The 21,031-nt window shown below is 45.9% G+C and overlaps 1 protein-coding gene across 1 annotated transcript in view; it reads left to right on the top strand.

Moving 5' to 3' along the window:
- Positions 1–15,057: 15,057 nt before the first annotated feature.
- CCBE1 (collagen and calcium binding EGF domains 1) overlaps positions 15,058–21,031 on the top strand; it is a 178,410-nt gene continuing 172,436 nt past the window's right edge. The window contains exons 1-2 of the mRNA XM_079784997.1: positions 15,058–15,800; positions 16,193–16,273. Coding sequence (XP_079641123.1) covers positions 15,670–15,800; positions 16,193–16,273 — 212 coding nt within the window. The 5' untranslated portion in view covers positions 15,058–15,669. The remainder of the gene's footprint in view (positions 15,801–16,192; positions 16,274–21,031) is intronic.

Raw genomic sequence — 21,031 nt, 5'->3', positions numbered from 1 at the left:
TAAGTCTGCTTTATTCCCCCTCCTCTAAAGAGCATCCTTAAGCTGTGTCTTATGTCTCTTACAAAGACATCTGTGGTTGTGTTTCCAGTTGATGCTCATTCCAGAATTCATCGTAGGTTCAGGGGTGACCTTAGTTATGTGAGCTGAAAAGTTAAGGCTCAAAGATGCAACAAGCAGCATCTGATCAGAACCAGCATCCTTGTTACCGCCATTGTCATAGATTGCCCATGATGTCCCTGCTGAAGGTCAGGCATGCACTGAAGTTTGGGCTCAGACAAGTCTGTATGCGGGGCCATCACTTCCTAGGCCTCCCCAGGAGGCCAAGCCTCTTCTAAATTGGAAGCAGGCTGCAGGTGTCAGGAGAGCCAAGTACCTCCCTTGCATTCCTCCCAACTCACATGAGCTGCTATTCTTCCTGTGGAAAGCAATCCCTGGATGTGTTCAGTATGAGAACGAGAATTATGTGAGATTATAAATAACACCCCACCCCCACCCTCGCCGTAAGCATATTCCAGGAAAACATTTGGGGAGCCTGGAGGAAGATGAGTAAGTAGGAATAACCTTGGCCAGCTGTGACTTGTGCCAAAACATGCGTTTTGAAGTCAGAGTGTTTCTGTTTTCAAGTCAGATTTCACCATAACGGTGAGCTGCTGTGGGGACTACCATTTCTCTCTGATTTGTTTCTAAAATGTGTCATTCATGTACTGAAATAGTCCCCCAAAAGGCAAAGTAAACCCAAATAAAAGAACCCAATAGCTGACTTCATGAATGGGTTACATGAGGTGTTAGAAAACTTGGGATAACATCCCTTGATGGGGAATGCAAGAGAGGGTCTCAGTGGTTTGTGGGCCATGGAGAATGGGGGAAGGCACTGTTCCCTTCTGATACTTATGTTTATGCAGCTTTTATCCTTAAAACTGGGGCCATAGCTTCCCAAAGAAGTGGTGTTGCCCACAAGGGGGTGTATTGAGTACGAAGCACACAGATGTCTCCTCCCCACCCCATCCCTGTGCTGCCTGCTCATCCTTGCCTCTGGCAGACCTCACCATGATTGCAGTAATCTCCCATCAGGGACCAGGCCACTTCCAACAATCACAGCCCCTCATTAACCACAACTTCCAACCTCTCCCATTGGGCCGCCGAGCAGAACTGTACCAATAAGGAAAGCTTCTGATGAAATTTTAATTCTATTTCTTCCCCCAGACTTGTAGAGTCTGGTGAGGTGGCTACATAGTGAAGAACTTCAGGGGAAACTGGCATCTAGAGGTCTAGAAACCTACACTATCTGTTCATTACATGAATAATAATAATTGATTGAGCTGTGAGGGTTGACTCAGATTCATGGAGAGGGGAATGGAGTCCTAATCCCAGGTCTCATCCTTAACACTGGCTGCAGACAGAGCCCAGGACTTCTTATCCAGGTGCCTCTGCTGCAGCCTCCTGCCCACCCGGGGCTCCAGCTCTCAGTCCCTGCTGGGGTCAGTATCTGTTTCCCATAGAGCTTACCAGCCAATTTCTATCTCTGAGGTTCTGTTGTCCTTTATCTTAGGGTACCCATACACCCAGTCATTCCTCTGCTGCTTGTTTTTCCTCAGGAGAGCCAGCTATAGCTGAAAATCATCAGAAGCTGAGTTGATGGAGAAGAACCAGAAAACCAAATAGCAGAGGACTGAGCAAGGCAGCCACCCTATCCTATAGCCTCCAGCCAGCTGAGGAGGAGGTGGATATTGTCAGGGTGAGACAGGTTGATCTGGACACTGGCTACTAGCTCTCAGTTTCATGCCCAGAGCAGCTGATCTTTCTCACGATGATGATGATGATGATGATGATGATGATGATGATGATGATATGATAAAAAAAAACCACACACACACAACTTAGCAAATCATTTCATAACTGACTCTGATCACTTCCTTCTGACCATGGTGGAATCATTTAACATATAGGAGATGTACATCCTATATGAAGAATGCTACCATGCACTAAATAAATCTTTTTTTTTTCTTTATCCAGCAATCAATTGTTAGGAATATGTTATGTATAAGGCCTACAGAAAATATTCAAAGATGTATAAAGTTTCTTGTCTTGAGTCTTAAACTTGGGCTTCAGGCTCTAGGCAAATCCCCAGTGACCCTGACTGTTTTCTTGTCAATAATGTAGTAACATGTCCTTTTGTTCACATGCATGTCCCTCGTCCCCAGACGTGCTTGCAGTAGCTTTTCTGGTTGTGGTCATGTTTGCAATCAGCCATTTTTATGTGCTCACAAGGTCCCTTCTGACTCTTCATGAAATTGCAGATGGCTGCCTGGAATTACGCACACGGCCTGTGGCCACGGAGCTCAGCACAGCTGTCTGGCTCACACAAGAACTGTTCTATGAACCTTGGTGCCATGAATCACCCAAATGGACCAACTGATCGTGGGTATCAAGAAGGCACCACAGGACACTGTGTGGAGTGAACTCTGGACTCCCTTCCTCTTTCCTTAAGGGACGCTCAGACCTTGTTTGCAGGCAAAGCCCAGGCTGCCTGGTGACTCAGGTCTCCAAGGGCTCAGTGGAGATCATACATGTCAGGAAACAGTGGTGACAGATCCAAATGAGGTTTCTGTAGAGGGGTAGCCTAGACAGTGACTCCTTGTGCAAAATAGTCTTTTTGTCTAGAGCCAGAGCCGGGTGGTATAATGGCTAAGCGTGTGCTCTCCCAGACCATACAGGCCCCACCACTTACTAGCCAGGTGACCTTAGATGAGTGACTGGCATGGCCCTGCCTCAGTTGTCCTCATCTAGAAAATGGAGATCATAACACTCTCCTGGCAGGCTTGTTCTAAGGACTGGATGACAGCACATCACTAAATCACTTAGGACCGCCCTCGGGAGGGAGCAAATGATCCATCAAGGATTGCCAAAATTGTTGTTGGGGCATGACAGAGCACAAGCTCACCCGTGATGGGGACATCGGGAGGCCGTGTTCTCACCACAAGCACATTTATTGCACAGAGCCGTGAAGAATGTGCCTCTAATCTTCAGTCTGGCACCAGCACCCCAGCCTGGCAGCAGATAGTGGTATCACAAACAGGATTATGGTCCTTTCAGGGACACCCGCACACCCACAGAGAAAGGCCCTGCTCGTGGGAAAACAGAAGGTGAGAATGCACAGGGAAAGGAGTTTCAAATGGGCTTTGGTCTCAGTTTGATCTTGGGGAGGGAGGAATCTCTTCCTTTTCAGGGACTTTTCGGTACCCAAGTCGCCCCTCCAAGAATGATAGTGTTTTGAAGGCTTAGGCTACCTCTTCCTGTTTTCCTTCAATCCCCTAAACTGCTGCTCTAAGTTTTCTTAACCTTGCCCTTATATTTCAGGGAAGTGAGGCCAGAAGAAAAATAAAGCCGGCCTCAAAATAGTTACTGTTGGCTACGGATTCCATAATATTGGGAAGACGTCCTATCCCCAAGCTGGGGCAACTTTCCCACTTTTCGTAAATGTCTTGATTTCCAGAGGTGAGGCCTTCGTGCTGCCGACAGGGTCGAGTTTCCTTTGGTAGCAACACAACTCAGTGGCTTTGATTTAGTAATTGCTCCAGGTTAGGAGAACAAGTTTGGTCTTAAGAGAAAGACAGTATTTTTTGTAGGGAGGGGCTGGTAAGCGAAGGTAGTTAAAACCACTTGCCTTCTGACCCCTTCCTTTGAGACTTGGACATTGATAGTGTTTTTGTAAGGAGTGAGAAATAAATAAATACACAGCCATGGAGCTGTCACAGCAGCATAGGAGCTCCTGAAAGAGTCACGGTGTTTTGTGCTTTGGGGTCAAACATAGGAATCTCCAGTTACAGTGGTCTTTTCCAGAATGTTGGGCTTTCGTGCTGGTAGTAGGGCAGACGGGAGGTGGCAGGCCTGGGTTCTGGTGATGGTTCCACTAAACTACATTGTGTCCAACTGGATGGCCGTACTTCACCCTCCATTCATCTGTAAAAGAGGGATGTTAGATACCAGGAAGGAAACTGATGATTGGCAGCCTCTGATTCCTGGTCCTTGCTTTGCTGTAGCCTCACACATTCATTCAGCTTTCGTTGCCTGCAAATATTTAATCAATAAGCTCTTTGGTTTTATTTTATTTCAATTTTTATTTATTGATTTTGAGAGAGTAACATCGACTTGGTGTTCCACTTATCTATGCATTCATTGATTATTCTAGCATGTGCCCTGACTGGGGATGAAACCACAACCTTAGCGTATTGGGATGATGCTCTAACCCAGTAGTCGGCAAACTCATTAGTCAACAGAGCCAAATATCAACAGTACAACGATTAAAATTTCTTTTGAGAGCCAAATTTTTTAAACTTAAACTTCTAATGCCACTTCTTCAAAATAGACTCGCCCAGGCCGTGGTATTTTGTGGAAGAGCCACACTCAAGGGGCCAAAGAGCCACATGTGGCTCGAGAGCCACAGTTTGCCGACCACGGCTCTAACCAATTGAGTTGCCAGGGCGGGGCCTACACTGGAGTCTTAAAAAAAAAGAAAAAAAGAATAAGCTCTTTGGTTCTTTCCTTCCTGCATCCAATCAAAACTTTCTTCCAGATCCTGCAAAAGGAACAAAGTCCTGCTGACACCTTGATTTTAGCCCAGTGAGACTGACTTCGGACTTCCGGATCTGCAGGATGATAAATGTGTGTTGTTGGAAGCCACTATGTTGTGGTAAAAACTTCTGCTCCTCCTCCCCCCCTCTCTTCCTCCTCCTCCTCCTCCTCCTCCTCCTCCTCCTCCTCCTCCTCCTCCTCCTCCTTCTCCTCCTTTTTCTACTACTTCTTTAAATGTTTTTATTTATTTTAGAGAGAGAGAGAGAGGAAAGGAGAGGGATAGAAACATCAATGAGAGAGAAACATCGATCAGCTGCCTCCTGCATGCTCCCTACTGGGGAATGAGCCCACAACCAGGGCATGTGCCCTAACCAGGAATGGAACTGGTGACCTCTTGGTTCATGGGTTGACACTCAACCACTGAGCCACACTGGCCAGACTGTGCTAACTTTTTATAACAGCCATAGGGAACTAATATAAAGGACTTATACCACGCAGCACCGAGTCTGGGTGAAGGCACTTGCCCTGCTTGTCTCCCCATTAGAGCCGGAGCTCCTGGAGATAGTTGTTCTCTTGTTTACTTTCGTTATTACCATGCCCAGTATTGCCTGCCGTACAGCAAACACTCATTTGATTTTTTTTTTTTTCAGTGAAAGAATGAAGGTAGGGGAAGGTGTTTCTCCCCTCTCTTACAGCAGGAAACGAGCCAGTACTACCACACCACACTAATGCAAGCAACACAACCATCAACATCATGAAGACACAACAGGGTGGCCTGTGTGGCCAGCAGCAGGTGAGCGGAAGGAGGCGTGGCTGGAAGGAGCGTGGATGCTCAGAGCAGATGGTGGTGGCTGCACCTTCGGGCACATGTGACATGCTTGAGAGAATTTAGAACCAGAAGCTTAAGAGCTGCATTGGATTTGTGAAGACTTGGAAAATAAACAGAATTCTAAGAAAAATATTTTCACAGTTCCTCCAGCTGAGAGATAAGGTAACTGCTGAACTAAGGTGAGAAACAGAGGCGGGAGGAGGGAGAGTGTAGGAGGTGAGATCTGACCAAATTTAAAGGCATAAAGGAGACACAGCCAAGGAGAGGAATGCATGGCCAGGAGGAATTGATAAGGAGAAGATGGGAAATAGCCCTAACTGGTTTGGCTCAGTGGATAGAGCGTCAGCCTGTGGACTGAAGGGTCCCAGGTTTGATTCTGGTCAAGGGCACATGCCCGGGTTGTGGGCTCGATACCCAGTAGGGGGCGCACAGGAGGCAGCCCATCAATGATTATCATCATTGATGTTTCTATCTCTCTCTCCCTCTCCCTTCCTCTCTGAAATCAATAAAAATATATTTTTAAAAATACAAGAGAGAGAATATGGGAAATAAATGACAGGGTGGTCAGGGGAGGAAAGGGATTAAGCAACTGGGATTTGGAAACAGGAGATAAAAATAGAGGTGAAAAATGGACAGATGTCTGCTTAGGGTGGGATTTCTCAGTCTCAGGCACGATTGACCTCTTGACCGTGACAATTCTTTGTTGTGAGAGGGGGCTGCCTGTGCACTACAGGAGGCTGAGCAGCACCCTGGCCTCTACCCACTAGAGGCCAGCAGCATCCACCTCCCCAGTTGTGACAACTGAAATGTCTCCGGCCACTGCCAAATCTCTATGGGGTATGCCCGAGCCTTTCCCCACCCCTCATCTTTCCCAGGATGCACTATACCCCCTCCCCCCTCACCATGTGCTGGAACCTTTCCCCGTCTTCTGACCTACAGACACATTTTCTCTGTTCTTTTTTTTTTTTTTTAAATATATTTTATTGATTTTTTACAGAGAGGAAGAGAGAGGGATAGAGAGTTAGAAACATCGATGAGAGAGAAACATCGATCAGCTGCCTCCTGCACACCCCCTACTGGGGATGTGCCTGCAACCAAGGTACATGCCCTTGACCGGAATCGAACCTGGGACCTTTCAGTCTGCAGGCCGACGCTCTATCCACTGAGCCAAACCGGTTTCGGCATTTTCTCTGTTCTTTGTCTCTCTCTTTCTCCTAAGCTGGTTTCCTGAGCTCACTTCTACCTCTGTGACTTCCTAAATAAACTTTTTTTTTATAGTTGGAGTCTTGGCTCTGAATTCTTCTCTTAGCCAGGACTCAAGTGCCAAGGTTGCTGAACCCAGGTTAACACCTGGTGCTGACCTTCCGCCACTGGCAAGTTGAGAACCAGTGATTTTGAAGAGGACATAGGATTGGGGGAGGAGAATACTTGATGCTTGGGTACTTGGGGAAGGACGGACACTAGGGAAGAGCAGAGTAGGGGAAAGAAGATAACACAGATAAGATAAGGAGATAGAAAGTGAAAGTTGGTGGGTGAAAGGGCAGAATCTGACCTAAGGAGGAATTACAGCAAAATGATTGATGAAAGAGAGGGATGGACAAGGAGACCAGCCAAAAGCAGAAACAGGACTCAAAAGGAAATCAGGGATGACGGGCCAAGAAGGAAGGACGTAGCCTGAGAGGGAATTGACTTCAAAGCAGGTCACTCATGGGGTTTAATGATGGGTTCCTGACATGAAGGGTCAGGGCCCATTAATCTTCTATCAGGAGGTGAAGGTTCGAGAGCCAAATACATGTCAAACAGCAAACACATGACTTTCAGGCTCATTATAATTATACCACAGATAAATGCTGGAACAGGGAACATCCAAAAGGCCTTAACTCTTTTTCAGATGAATTGTTAGGATGCTCATCAGCAATCAAACCAAGTAAACAACACAAAAAAAGGTACACTCAGGTCTAAACATCACTGATCAAGCAGAAAGAAAGCAAACAATTGTCCAGATAGGCCCCAAACCGAAAGGGAACCTGAACCCCAAGGCAGCTTATTTTATCTGGCATTCCTTGGGGCTTCTGCTTTGTTGGTGAAGATTAGAACTGAGGAATGCAAACCCATGCTGATCCTAAACATCCCCTGCAGACTAGCCCACAGTCTCTTGAGAGCTGGGGGTGGGGGAGATCCCAAACTCTTCCAACCTTGGTTGCAACTGCTTATCCTCCTCTGTTCTTTCTGGATCTTTGAGAAGAATCAGTGTCTAGTTGGAAGGACATTGCATGGGACTATGCTGGACTCTGAAGTTTTCAAAACAATTTGCCTAGGTATTTCTTTGTCATGACCACAGAAATGCCTTCCCCCAACCCCACAAGAGCTTTCCTAATCTCTAAATTCTGTGTGAGTTCTAGGTCTGAGAAAGACCAGTATGAGGTCCAGGAATAGAACTGGAAGCATGGTTTGCAAACGTGCCAGAGCTCCAAGAGTTCTGAGCTCCAAGAGTTCTGCCACATTCCCACATAAGTCAGCAGGCTATCTGCCCCATGAGGACGGTCTGGTGCATCTAGCTCAGCTCTGTTGCAAAGAGAGGGGTCAGCTGATACACAAAGGTGAGAACTTACGGCAAATGAGTTGGCATAGAGCAGCAGAAGGATTATACCTGAGCATGAACCATAATACGGTAGATCCTTAGGGTTATGGGTTATGGTGGCAGTCCTTTGGCTTCCCTGGTTCTCATTACACCCCTGGACAAACTTCCAGGATGCAGTCTGTCTCTTAGGACAAAACTGCCCAGATACTTAGTGTAGTGGTGAGAGCATGGACCTGGGGGTCCAAAATGCCCCAATTCAAACCCTGCTCAGTTACTCATAACTCTGTATCTGAGGTGAATTAATTGCAATCTCTACCTCAGTTTCCTCATCTGTAAAATGCAGATAATAATAGTGACAGAGGACTATAATAAGGACTAAATAAGACAATGCTTTGTGCTTTGTCTCAAGTGCTCAAGAACTATTCTTTGTGTTAAATTCTTGGAAAATTATCATGATCCATTAAAAGTTTGCAGGAATGTAGCTCTTTTGGTATTACATCATGAATAGGTGTCATTTTAGTTCATGTATCCCATGTTCTATTAGACTCTAACAACCTTTAACTTGAACTCTAAGATGTTGCTACACAATTGGTTTGGAACATTTTCTTTTATTATCTTTCTGTTTGACTTTTAATCCTCTCCTGAGGATATTTTTTCCATTAATTTTCAGATAGAGTGAAAGGGAGGAAAAAGGAGGAGGAGGAGGAGGAGGAGGAGGAGGAGGAGAAGGAGAGAGAGAACATTGATGTGAGAGAGACACGTTGACTGGTTTCCTCCTGCGCATGTCCCGTGCCCCTACCAGGGAGCAAACAGAGGTACATGCCCTTGACAGGGACTTGAACCTGTGACCCTTCGGTCTTTGGGCTGACGCTCTAACCACTGAGCAAACCTATCAGGACTGAAACGTTTTCTAAAAACATAACTGCCCTGCTGGGAGATTGTGGCCTCCTCAGGCAGAGGCCCTTCACACTGGTGCAAATTTTCCAGGCCTGATCCGGTTAAGCTGCACAGGAATAACACAATCCCACCAATGGATAGCTTTGAAGAGAGTTTTTGCTCCACTCTAGAATTGAGCACAGCTGGGTTTTCACTAGCCAGCTCCTTTACATTTAAACCATGATTTCATTTAGAATGTATGAAAGTCAGACAGGCACAGTACCCAGAAGCACAGCTATTCTCCTCTGGGAAATATATACATTCTAATCTCCAGCCACTGTTATTGATTTCACTTACCCAGAGCCTTAATCCCTCCCCAGCGTCTAATTAAAGTACAGTGGAAACGACACCAATATCAACCCAGCAGCTTAGTTTAGTCTGTTCTGTGACAGGGCATCTCCACGCTGGCCATCCACTTCACAACGTATCTCTTAACGCAAAGCAAATGAGATGAGACAGGGTGGATAATTGCATAATCACATCCACATTATTGAAGAAAAGCAATTAAAATTCTATTAGCTATCATTATCTCCGATGTGACTTCATGCCTGTTATATATCTCATTTATTCTTTTCAACGATCCTGACTTGGAGATTGTTGCTTCTATATTTTTTATGGATAAACTGAGACCCAGGATGGTTATGCAATTTGTTTAGCGTCCTCGAGGTTTTAGGTAGAAGAGCAGGATTTCAAATTTAATTTCTTCCCACTTCCCAACGCTATTTCCCTAAGTCCATTTTTTAAAGGAGGGAGGTAAAATCCACCTCCTATCCTGAGGAAAAAGCTGTCTTTAAGGATACTAAGTACCTATGCTCTGCTAGCATGGGTAATATAGTTATTCACCATAAAAGATATCATGATTCAGATCAGAAAACTTTCAAAGTCAACATTCTTATTACCTGTCACACTGGCTTTATGCCATATTACAGGGCTGAGTACCTCCCAGTTCTCACTAAATATCAAATAAGAACTTACCCTCAAGGGGTTAAGGCTGTGGTCGGCAAACTGTGGCTCTTTGGCCCCTTGAGTGTGGCTCTTCCACAAAATACCACGGCCTGGGCGAGTCTATTTTGAAGAAGTGGCGTTAGAAGAAGTTTAAGTTTAAAAAATTCGGCTCTCAAAAGAAATTTCAATCGTTGTACTGTTGGTATTTGACTCTGTTGACTAATGAGTTTGCCGACCATTGGGTTAAGGCATATAAACAGAATTAGCTCTACATAAGGAAAGCAGAGACGCTGTGGGATTGGAGTTGACACACTCACAGGAGCCAGCTCATAAACCCTGGGAGAGTCCCAACACCCTTTTCTCTATCTGAGACTTTGTCGTGTGGGCCCGCAGCCCTGCCTCTCGTGCTGGCCCCTTACCCTCCCTTGTTCAGGCTGTGGGGACCACAAGAGATGGCGCCATCCCAACCGCATGTCCTGCTGTCTCCACTGGTCCCAGATGGAGCTACAGAACTGAGTGGTGTTAGAACCCAGTTCTCCTAGAAACCCAGGGTTTGGTCCTACAGTTCTCCCTGGTCCAGGAGACTGCCAACTCCTATTGCCTCAAGGAGCTCCTGGTTCGGAAGGAACCCGAGACAGAGACTCAGTATCAGAACTTCGAAGAATATGACACTAAAATAACAAGAATACTTTTTCTTGAAAATTTTTTGAGACATTCAACCAAGTAACAAGAAGGTTCTCTTTTTTGGTATGGTTCGCACATTTTTCTTTCAGCAGCCTGTATACACATAAGGCTAACTAATCTTTTAAAATTGCTTTTATTTCTAAGTTCGGCCAAAATGGTGTGATTTTTGTTATAAACATAGGAATCAGATGTTTCTTCCTGTCTTGGGAGGAAATTCCAGAGACCCATAGCTTCAATATACTGCAAGTTAAAACTTAGGTAGTAAGTGCAAAGAGAATGTACACACCCCAAAAGCAGGGCTTTAAAGCCCTTTTACTGTATTAACATGTTTGATTGTTGTTGCCTCTAGCATTTCCTCACAATGGCTTGGAAATTGGCACACTTTACCACTTTTCAAGGTGTAGCCCTAATTCTCTAAGTCTGTCAATCAAAACTGAAACTGAAGGAAAGGAGTCAGGGCAACCTGTTCATTGTCGAGAAATTATGTTGTATGTACATCACTCACAATTCAGTAGGAACTTGACCCATGCTTGTTGAGTCTTGTTTCTGTGAGAGACATTTACCTGACAGTAGGTGGCTGTTGTAACATTTCAGGGAGATCTACAGGAAAAATCTGTAAATTTTTTTTTTTGAGGAATTTATAGGTTTTTCCTTTATGGCTACCTGGAAACTTGTAACTGATCATGTAATTATCCTGAATGGACTTCTGAGAACCTGAGAATTGAGTGTGATCAACTTTAAACAGCACAGGACTTTCTGCTTATACAATCATGTAGCTTCATTTTATTATTCAGTCTTGATTCCCCCCCTTTGCCTGAATTGCTTCATTCAATCGTGCTCTATGCTATAATAATATGTCTAATATGCACAGAAATATACATACTGTATAATAGTATGTATTTTTGTCAGCCACCAGAAATCCTTTTAGTTAGGACATTTAAAAACAAGCAATAGCAAAATGATTTGTGCCCCTAATTAGTGGTGTGTTTTGTTTTCTTTAGAGTAAATTTTTTATTTTTATTTTTATTAATCTCTCTTTTGTAATACTATGTTGATTGTCTCCAAATGAGATCCTGTGGTCTCTTGAAAATGAGTGGGCAAAATGGGTGAAGATGAATGATACAAAGATACAAATGTCCAGTTATAAAATAAATAAATCAAGGGAATGTAATATATAAATAGTGACTACAGTTAATATCATATATTTGAAAATTGCTAAAAGAGTAAATCTTAAAAGTTGTCATCACAAGAAAAAAGTTGTAACTTTGTGTGGTGGTGGATGTTAACTGAACTTATTGTGGTGATCACTTCGCAACGTATACAAAATCAAATTATTATCTTGTACACCTGCAACTAATATGGCATGTGTCAATTTGGCCTCAATTGAAAAATAAATAAAAGTAAAAAAAAATGAGTGCAAGAGGCCACTGGTTTTATTTAGAAGGACAATTTCTGCTCGATGGCCCTAGCTTTACTTTTCTTTTTTCCTTTCACGTTGGCTTTGTATGCTGGCCTCCGTATTCTGCAGCCCATCTCCTCATCCCCACCCCACTGCCCCCAGACAACACTCAGTGGCCCTTAACAATACCCGGGCCACCAGGGAGTCCAACACAGCACAGTCCATGCCCAAAAGCCCTGGACAAGGTAAATTGTATAACTATCCACTCTCTGGTTTGTTTCAGGGGAGCTGACAGGTCTATGTGGAAAACATCGCAGAGAGTGGTATGCTGAAAAGAAATAATCATGCAGAGCCTCCCCTGGGGAGCACTCAGGTCCATATCATTAATCTTTGTAACACTCTGATGGAAGAGGCAGGAGGCGAGTCCGCTCATCCAGTGTTTCAGAGAGGAGAGGGAAATCGAGGGTCCTCAGGACTTTGACTAAATTTTGTTTTAAATCCTAGCTCTAGAAATCATCTCTGTCTCTCTGTCTGTATCCCTCAGGGACCTAGTCTTCCCCCCTGATAATCAGCTCCCCCTAAGGCAGCAGAGGAAGGTTGCCCAGACCTGCCTAATGGTCACAGTCCCAGACCCCTGGCAGCTAAAGATAAACTTCTTGATGTAAGTTGTGTTTCAGCTCCTGAGCCCTAAGATGGTTCTCTTTCTTGGACAACCCCCTGGCTACTTGTCCAAGAAATCAGACAGAGGGACGCTGGAAAGGACCTCAGAGCTGTTCTCAAGACCTGAAGAAATGATTCAACTCCCTTACCTCACCTCCGGCCAATCAGCTCCCAGCAAGACCCAAACCCCTTGCGACTTCGCCCTATATAATCTGTAACCTACATGCCATCGGGGGATTCAGGCTTTGAGCATTAGCTTCCCGTTCTTCTGGATGGCACCACTCATTATAAAAGAGCCAATATTTCTTCACTGCAGTTCTCAGGTGTCGAGTTTTTGGGCTCTGCTAGTGCCGGGAGGATGAACTTTCTGTTCTGTAACAAGGAAATGGGGAGGGAGAGAGTTAGGGTGTCAGGAGAGCAAACCTAAGACCCTGGAGGTCCCTATTACACTCAGCCTCATTCTGACATGTCCCATGCAGGCTGCAGGCTGAGCAGATGCAGGCTTTGTCTCTTACAGGAGTGTTTACCTCCTCAGGGGACTGTTATCCATACATGGCCAGTCACATCCCCTTCTGCGTGGCTCTGCTCTCTAGCCGGCCCCTCAAGCCCCATGCTGAATGTCACACTGTCAGTAGCTGCCAATTCGTTTAAGTTCCAGGCCTCCAGGCAAAGGTTTTCAAGAGGTCTCTGCTGCAGCTCACCTCCTTCATAAAAGCTCCGACCACCCTCCCCTGGCAAACCCGGGCTGTTTGCTTGGCCCGGGCACCTTCTCTGACACCTCATTCTTATCTGTGCTCAGTGTAAGAGGCTGAAAATAAGGAGGCAGCAAAGTTGGCTCGGTCCCCAATCTTCTGCCACACAGCTGTGCATATGGACAGTTTTGCTTTTATCATCTGCAGCCCGAGTTATTTTCTCTGCAACGCTGCGTGTCCCCATATGTGGCTTACTAACTATTTAATGAAGCTGATAGCTAATCTCCTACACCGGTCTCTATTATTTGCAGAATTAGCATCCACAATGCAGCAGCAGAAAAACAGAAGGAGTAATGATGGGGGGAAAGATAGTAAGATATTAAAATAGAGTAATGGGTAAGCAAATAAAAACAGGACCTGCTAGAGAATGGCCTCTTCCCTGCAAGACAAAGATTAAACACTTTTGTGGGTCAATCTGGAAGTGACACAGTCTTTATAAAGTCTAGGATGGGTTTATTTTGCATATGCTTGTCTCTTTAGGAACCCAAACAACTGTTGTGAAATAAACTCTTCTATAGCCAGAAAGGGAAAGCTTAAAAGTTAAAACCAAAATTTCTGTGCAATGATTTATGTTTAAAAAAATAACAATAGTTAATGTCTACTGAGCACTAAATATACCCCGGCACAATAAAAAATGCTTTATAGGCATTACCTCATTTAATACTCACAAATATTTATGAGGGAGGTTTCCCCATTTTACAAATGAGAAAACTGAGTTTCAGAAAGGGTAAAGGTAACTTGGCCAAGTCCACACACCTAGGAAGCTCACAACCTGGGTTTGAATCTAAGGTTTTTTCTTTTTTTCTGACTACATAATGGCCACTCTCAGGTTTTGCAAACATCTGAAGTACCCTCTAAATCACCATGTGAAAATACACTTATTTTGTGTAGTGCCATATTTAAATATTTGTGTGGCTTACGGTCTTCCATGTCTAGGTAACATTTGCAGGGGGTGAAAAACACCTCACTGAACCGAAAAGTCAGACTCGTAGCTTCAAGGACTATTGTGAGTGTCAAATAAAATCAGAAATGTGGAACAACCTTTGGAAAATATAGAAGCATTCTACAGAGGAATGAGGATGTCACTGCTATTAAAAATGTGGAGGCGTATGTGACAGGCACGGCCATTCTCAGTTGATCAGACTATTTTGAATCAAAACACCTGCCTACCTAACCAATTAGCACCCTCATAACTTGTGACAAGCTACCTCTCGCCTCAGGGTCCTGGGGTGGAATTAGACATTACAACCTTGTGCTCTTCCTACCATCTCTGGGCCAGAACAGTTGCTTGGCACTTCGGGGCACGTTTATATCACGAGCTTCTCTTTATCAGAAGAGAACTCCCAACGTGCAATCCAGTGTTAAGATGCAGACATATACCAATTACAGCCGAGCCCCCACCAGATGCGCTGATGGACGCCCCCAGCCTGGTTTTCAGGCTAGCCATACCCCGAGGTGTTAACTGGATGGGGTTGGGGGTGGACCTTCAGCCTCTCACCTGATCTTCCAGGAGTTTCCAGCTCTCACGTGTGACATATAAACAGCATTCAAGCAGCTCAGGGTAAGAGGATTTAAAACCCCTGGAAAGAGCCGCTGAGAGCTCATTACTGAATCGAGCCGCTCTGCTAACGAATGAAGCGAAGCGAGCGGGGAGCTTTCTCCTGGGGTTCTAACGGAGGCAGACTAGCGATCGGGCATGAAAGGCAGTTTGGAAAAGCAGCCGTAGTCTCCCCACTACCTCCTTCCTCCGTTCAGGGAAAACGGCGACGGGAAAGCCCAGGGCAGGCGCTCCAGGCGCGAAAGCCCACGTCCTGGTCCTGGTCTTAGGAAGCCAACTGACGACAGGAAGGAAGCGTGTTAACCCCTCGGCCCCCCTTTTCCCTAGGGGAGAAGCGGCTCCTCCTACTCTTGGTCGAGCGACCCTGGTGTAAGATGCGAGCAGCCGCCCGCTTTCCGCACCCTGCCCTCCGCACAGCCCAGGACAGAGGCAAGAAGGAGCGCGCAGCCCAAGGCTGAGTCCAGCCAGTCTGGTAACGGTGTGACCACCCCGGCCGAGAAGACCTGGACCCCGCCACCCTCCAGGTCGTTCACCAGCCAGTCTACGGAATTTGCACTCTGCACCCCAACTCCTAGCCTGATCCCCCAGCGCCACAGCAGCCCCAGCCCCTGTGCCTTCGCAGGTGGCGCAAACGCCCCTGCCCTCCGGCGCCCCCTGCCGGGGAGAGAGACGGCGGCGGCGGCGGGCGCCGAGGAGCCGGGCGCAGGGCGGGCAGAGGGCTCGGGCGCCTGGAAGAAGCCGGGAGCGTCCCCGATGGTGCCGCCGCCTCCGAGCCGGGGAGGAGCGGCGACGGGGCAGCTGGGCAAGAGCCTGGGTCCGCTGCTGCTGCTCCTGGCGCTGGGACACACGTGGAGCTACCGCGAGGAGCCTGAGAACAGCGACAGGTAAGCGCTGCCGGCCCCCGAATGGTGCACGCCAGGCGCTGGTGCAGGCGACCCGCACACTCGCCATCCATCAGTCACAGGCTGGGCGCTCAACTGTCCCCGGAGACACTCAACTCTGCCCGGGGGTGACAGCCTCCGCGCCATCAGCCTGGGCTTCCCCCATCTGTGATACCTCTGCCCCCCACTCCTGCCGCTCTCCTGTGACGGGCTTCTTCAGCTCCTGTGCCCTTGGGACTGGGTTCGCTAGGTGGGACCCTCGCCGGAGGCCGCCCGGCGTCCGCGCTCGGGGACCCGTGGCTGCTCGGCGCGCCGGGACGCGGATCCCCCAGCGCGCACTGGCCTGCGCTCTCACGTGGAGAGTCAACGACTTTGCCTCTCTAACTTTTTCGTAGAGAAGTCTGCTCAGAAAACAAAATCGCTACGACCAAATACCCGTGTCTGAAGGCCTCGGGCGAGCTCACCACGTGTTTCAGGTAAGCCTCAGGCTGTGTGGTATCGCCGCCGGGCACCCTGGCTGTGGGAAGGCGGCGCCGCTAAGGAGGAGGATGGAGGTGCGTTCGGGCACTGGGGGAGGGGGGCGTGCCACGGTGGTGCTGGGACGCGCTGGGTGACATCTCCGTGGTGCAAACCTTTCTTTGTGTTTTCTGGGCCAGGGCAGCAGGGCCTGGAGTCTGGCCCTAAGGTCCGGAGGCTGTTGACTGGTCTCGGGAATATTTGCGTGGCAAGAGGTTGGAGGGGAAGAGGTGGAAAGTTTATAAGGAAAGTGGATCGGATTGTGGTTGTAAACAGCGAGGCAAAGACGAATGGCTGCTTTTGTATCTTGTTTTGAAAACACATCAACAAATAAATACTTGGCCTTGGGCTGTCTTGTGACCTTCTGCCAGGACAGAGTGTAACACTGTCAGGGCCTCTGTGGGCAAAGGGGTGGGGAGGTGGTTGTGTTGATTGAAAACAAAAACAAAACAATGTCAAGATTGTTGAGCCAACAAGAAGAGGGTCAGTCTTTCCTAAAACATGGCCCACAGATCACCTGGGTGCTTGGTAAGTCAGTCGCCTGCGTGCTTGTTAAAACTAAGCCTGGATGGAGCTAGGGAATCTGTAGCTCGGAAAATGCTCCCCAGTTTTTTTTGTTGTTGTTTTTTCAACAAAAGGAAGGGGAGGCACTGTTCCCTGCATGCAGCTTTTTGGAGGTGAGGGTTGATGTGTTTTTCATCATGTGCTCTTGGCTTCTATTCCAGTGCTCTCACTGGATGGAGGAGGCATGCACCCATGAGTGTGTATTCGTTGCCTGCTTTCTAAAGGTGCTGTGGAAGATTCGGGGATCCCCCATACACACCGGACTCATCTCCATCTTTGGGAACTGTACACTGTTTGGGGTGCCAGGATAAATATTGGGTAGTACTAGGCAACCCTGCAACCCCCAGAGATGAACTTGAAAGAAAAGGAAATTTTACAATTTAGAATGTCATAGCGGATGGATCAACCATGATTGTTTTCAGATTTAAGAAACATGGTATTTCATGGGCTCAAAGGTTCTGGTGTAAGTAGTTTCAGGGCTGATCAGTTTAGTGGTACAAAGGCGCCATCAGTTATGCCAGGTACGATGCTTTAAAATCTGTCCTTGGCCTTTTAGGCGGATCAGTAGTCACTCCTTGGGAAGGGCTGCCTTCTCCAGGACATGGTATGTGTGTGTGTGTGTGTGTGTGTGACCACTGAACAAAATACGTGAGGGTTAGAGAAGGAGGAGGAAGTGTGTCTAGTTGGCAGGTAAAGACTGGAAGAGGTTAACTGGGTAAGCAAGGTCACCCAGCTGGTGAAATGACTTGGTGGTACTGGCACCAGAATTGCTTGCCTGGTTCTAGCCCTGTGTTTCATCCACACGACCACAGTATTTCTTCGGACCCATTGTTTTCCTATCACCACAGTACAAAGCCTCTAATTTAACATGGAAAGTGTCCCTGAGGGGGTTTGCTCAATTGTTCAGAGCCTGAAGGTCCGACTGCACGTAAATCAGCGAGTTACAGAATGCATGTCCAATTTTCAGGAGCCATGGGTGCCTGATGAGTGTCCTAAGCTCACTTCATTTGTTACGACTGTTACTGTCTTTTTTTTTTTTTTTTTCCTTCAGATTTTCTAAACAACAGTGTTTCTTTCATACCTAGACTCTCGGCAAGAGACATGAACAGTGTCTCCATGTGTTTCCACTAAGAGGAATGGGAGAGGCTGTTTCCAGCTGGAGAAAATGGTCCTGTGAATATTCAGTTACTTGGGTTTAAGTTACTTTATGGGAGTGAGAGTTCTAGGAATACTCAATTGGTTTAACACTACTTCCATAATTTAGTGCTTTTTTCCTTTGTATTCTCATCCCTTTATTTTCTATTTTAGAGTTTTTCCTCCCATAATTGAGATATAAGTGACAGTGAGCACACAAATTGAAACTCTGCATTCCGTATGTGTACACCCCTGCAACCTCCACTCAGGGACGATACAGAGCAGTGCCAGTAGTTTAAAAGCTGTCTCAGGCCGGCCAATCAGTATATCCCACCAAAAGTTAGTAATTTTGTACCTCAATAAAAATAAAAAAAAATTAGTAATTTTGTAAAGACAGTTTCTTGGCAGTTGCTGCCCCCATTTTGGTTTTGAACCCTAAGAATGGAGGAATACAATGTACGCCTTGGTTTGTGAACTGTGGTTGTCCTGGCTCTTGCTAATTCGACCGTGATCTGGAAACCAGCCACGTGGGCATCATCTGGAAGCTTGTCAGAGTCCTGGACCTCTGGATCCAGAACCTGCAGGTTAATGAGCTGTGATTAAAGCTGGGGAAGCTTCTGCTGTAGAAGCCAGGCTCCCCAACCAGGTCATGGTGCGAACCCATTTAGCTCAGTCCTCGAGGAGGGCGGGGCGGCCTCTGCAGATGGACCACATTCTCCTTAAACCAGACCGAGAAACAGCCGTCCAGGAAATCAACTCTTCAGCTCTTAGATGACCTCCAAGTAAGCTGTAAGTACAGCATACAAAGCTACTGCTCTGGGAACACTATCTGATTATGTAGGTCCACTCTTTACTATCGGTCTTTAGGTGAACAACTTGAGCACAAGCGAAGAAACTTCTGAACTTGTGGAAAATGACTTAAGAAATTATTATTGATATGGAGGATGGGTTTAATACTAAAATGAGTATGGTAGATGCAATAAATCTGATTTCCTACCTAAAAAGATAGGGAGATGAAAAAATGAGAATAATCTTTGTTCTGCCCCGCCCCCCACATTTCTACGTGGCTTCACATAAGCAGCATCTCTCCACTTTATTTATTTATTTATTTTTTAAATATATTTTTATTGATTTTTCACAGAGAGGAAGAGAGAGGGATAGAGAGTTAGAAACATCGATCAGCTGCCTCTTGCACACCCCCCACTGGGGATGTGCCCACAACCAAGGTACATGCCCTTGACCGGAATCGAACCTGGGACCTTTCAGTCCACAGGCCGACGCTCTATTCACTGAGCCAAACCGGTTTTGGCAATATTTATTTTTTTAAATATATATTTTACTGATTTTTTACAGAGAGGAAGGGAGAGGGATAGAGTTAGAAACATCGATGAGAGAGAAACATCGATCAGCTGTCTCCTGCATACCTCCTACTGGGGATGTGCCCGAAACCAAGGTACATGCCCTTGACTGGAATCGAACCCGGGACCCTTGAGTCCACAGGTCGACGCTCTATCCACTGAGCTAAACCTGTTAGGGCCATCTCTCCACTTTAGCCTTTTACAATATGTTAAATAATGACAATTTGAGGATTGACTATGTATTCAGCACTGTTCTATGCACTTTGCATACATTATGTCTTATCCTCAAAGCCACACTGTAGCATTTGTATTCTCAGTTTTGCAGAGGAGGGAATCCAAACTCAGAGGGATTAAGTAAACTTGCCAGAGTCACAGTTAATGCATGTGAGAGCCAAGATTCAAACCCAAGTTTGTCTGACTTCAAAGTCTGGGCCTTTTACCTCCCAGAGGTGTCTATAGATGAGGCCGAACTTTCCAGATCCTGGGATCTAAGTAAGGAAGACTAAATTCAAGTGACTATAAATTCAAAAGATAGTTTAATAGAAACCTGGGTCATGGTGCGAACCCATTTAGATGGGTCCCAATGTTCACCATGGCCGTAGTGGTTTATGCCCTTAAGATCTGTCTTAAAGAATTAACTCTGTATTATAATATTATACACAAAATTGGTTCATACATGTATAGCTTTTCATTCCTTGTAGGATTTTACCTTAATCATAGGGTCTATATCTAGAGATTCTCTAGGGCAATGCATATTGTGCCAATACCCAAAATGTACTAAGCACTTGTTGAATGAATGCCAATGACACCTTAACAAGAGTTCATATTTACTTAGCATTATCATCTGACATAGGGCATACTCTTTCCCAGCTATGATGTCAGAGTTGGTGTGGGATTTAGCTGAGTTTATTAGAGCCAAATGAAGCATATAAAGCTATCATGGCCTTACTCCTCCTGTGACTATTGAAGCTTTTCCCACAAGCTGACTTTTCCTTTTACCCACCCACCCCTCCCCAAACCATGTAGCTTGAATGAAAGTTTTGTGTTTACTTCCCATTTCTTTTATGGGTCTCATATCAATAAAAGGAGATGTTAAAGGCTTTTTTAAAATAAGACAAAAGGAATACATATGTTATGTGTATGAATTGCCAGTAAAATCCAGTTTTTACTGAGTGAGGCTATGTCTAATAAACATCCTAGTTAACTTTTTTGATCTATTACAGATTTATTGAACATCTATTATGAGCTTAAAATAGTCCTAGAGCCCTAGCTGGTTTGGCTCAGTGGATAGAATGTCGGCCTGCAGACCCAAGGGTCCTGGGTTCGATTCTGGTCAAGGACATATGCAACAGGTTTCAGGCTCAATCCCCCGTGGGGATGTGCAGGAGGCAGCCGATCAATGATTCTCTCTCATCATTGTTGTTTCTATCTCTCTTCCTCTCCCTTACTCTCTGAAATCAATAAAAATATATTTTAAAAAATAGTCCTAGAAAATGAGCACAGAAGAATAAGCTACAGTCCCTAGTTACAGTTTACAGACTTGATTTTTAGACAAGGCCTTTGAAACTATAACCAACACACATGGTACATGATTGAGTTCAAAGTCATGTAGTTTATACTATACTATCAATGATCAGGGAGAGATTCAAACAGCTGGGAATG

The sequence above is a fragment of the Cnephaeus nilssonii genome, assembly GCF_951640355.1.
Source record: "Cnephaeus nilssonii genome assembly, chromosome: 11".
Taxonomy (NCBI): Eukaryota; Metazoa; Chordata; class Mammalia; order Chiroptera; family Vespertilionidae; genus Cnephaeus; species Cnephaeus nilssonii.
Note: the sequence above shows the minus strand (reverse complement) of the source record. Positions and strands in the feature narration are given on the sequence as shown.